We start from the raw sequence: 1,627 nt of genomic DNA, 5'->3' as shown, positions 1-1,627 counted from the left end.
AAGAGCCAGTAGTTGAAAATAGAATCTGATAAAGAGAAGTCCCAAGTGATTGGGAAGAAGAGACCTCCTGCACCCTTTCCACAGAGGCTGGCCAAGCATCAAAAGGAGGAGCAGTATAAAAAGTTCTTTGAAATGCTCAAACAAATCCAGGTAAATATTCCACTGATTGAAGCTTTAAAGGAGATGCCTGGGTACGCAAAAATGATGAAGGACTTGATGTCCCGGAAATTTGATTTTCAAGACTTGGCTACAGTTACACTTACTCAGACTTGTAGTGCAGTGGTGACGAGACCTATTGCTGAAAAGCTGTCTGATCCAGGTAGCTTTACAATTCTATGCACTATTGGGAATTTCGCCTTTGCTAAGGCGCTCTGTGATTTAGGGGCCAACATTAATCTTATGCCCCTAGCTATCTATAAGAGGTTGGGCATTGGGAGAGCTAGACCCACCTCCATGTTGTTGCAGATGGCCGACAGGACTGTGAAACGTCCATTCGGTATCCTTGATGATGTGCTTATTCAGGTGGGGAAATTTGTGTTCCCTGCAGATTTTGTGATCTTGGATTGCAAAGTGGATGAAGAGATTCCTATAATCTTAGGAAGACCAATCTTGGCCACGGGGAGAGATCTGATTGACTGTGAGACTGGGGAGCTCAAAATGAGACTCAATGATGAGGAAATAACGTTCAATGTGCAGAAGTCTATGAGGTGACCAAGCGAGTTCGCCAATTGCTCTCTTATTGATGCCGTGGATGTAATTGTAGAGTCCGATGATAAGGTGTTGACAATTGAGGACCCCCTTGCTGCATGTTTGATGAACTTAGATGAAGTGAATGGTGAGGATTTGGCGGAATAGGTGCTGTCATTGGAAGGTAGAGGGTTCTGGGAGAGAAATCTAGAGTTTGAGCCCTTGCACTTAGAAAAGAGAGAAACTCCTCCAGCTAAGCCATCCATTGAAGAACCACCAAAGCTGGAGTTAAAGCCATTGCCAGCCTACCTCAGGTATGAATTTCTTGGACCTGACTCCACATTACCTGTTATTATCTCATCTAGTTTGTTAGATGTGCAGGTTCAAAAACTTTTACAGGTACTAAAGGAGTGCAAAATTGCCATAGGGTGGACCATGGCAGACATCAGGGGGATCAGCCCCACCTACTGCATGCACAAGATTCTGCTGGAAGAGGGGCACAAACCTTCCAGGGAACATCAGAGGAGGCTGAACCCCAACATAAAGGAAGTGGTGAAGAAGGAGGTGATAAAGTGGTTGGATGCGGGAATTATTTTCCCAATCTCTGACAGCAGCTGGGTGAGCCCAGTTCAATGTGTTCCTAAAAAGGGTGGCATGACGGTTGTGACAAATGACAACAATGAATTGATCTCAACAAGTACCGTCACAAGCTGGAGAATTTGTATGGACTATCGAAAGTTGAATCTAGCCACCCAGAAAGACCACTTCCCACTTCCCTTCATTGATCAAATGTTGGACAGATTGGCAGGGAGGTCACACTTCTGTTATCTGGATGGGTACTCAGGGTACAATCAGATCTCCATTGCACCGGAGGACAGAGAGAAGACCTCCTTCACATGCCCGTTTGGTATTTATGACTTTAGACGGATGCCCTTTGGCC

General features: G+C 45.2%; 1 protein-coding gene across 1 annotated transcript; it reads left to right on the top strand.

Moving 5' to 3' along the window:
- Window positions 1-201: 201 nt before the first annotated feature.
- LOC107830845 (uncharacterized) lies at window positions 202-711 on the top strand. Its single transcript, XM_075218273.1, has one exon. It carries the CDS (start codon window positions 202-204, stop codon window positions 709-711), a length of 510 nt encoding a protein of 169 aa, XP_075074374.1.
- The last annotated feature ends 916 nt before the right edge of the window (window positions 712-1,627 follow it).

Source organism: Nicotiana tabacum, chromosome 7 (assembly GCF_000715075.1).
Source record: "Nicotiana tabacum cultivar K326 chromosome 7, ASM71507v2, whole genome shotgun sequence".
Classification (NCBI taxonomy): domain Eukaryota; kingdom Viridiplantae; phylum Streptophyta; class Magnoliopsida; order Solanales; family Solanaceae; genus Nicotiana; species Nicotiana tabacum.
Note: the sequence above shows the minus strand (reverse complement) of the source record. Positions and strands in the feature narration are given on the sequence as shown.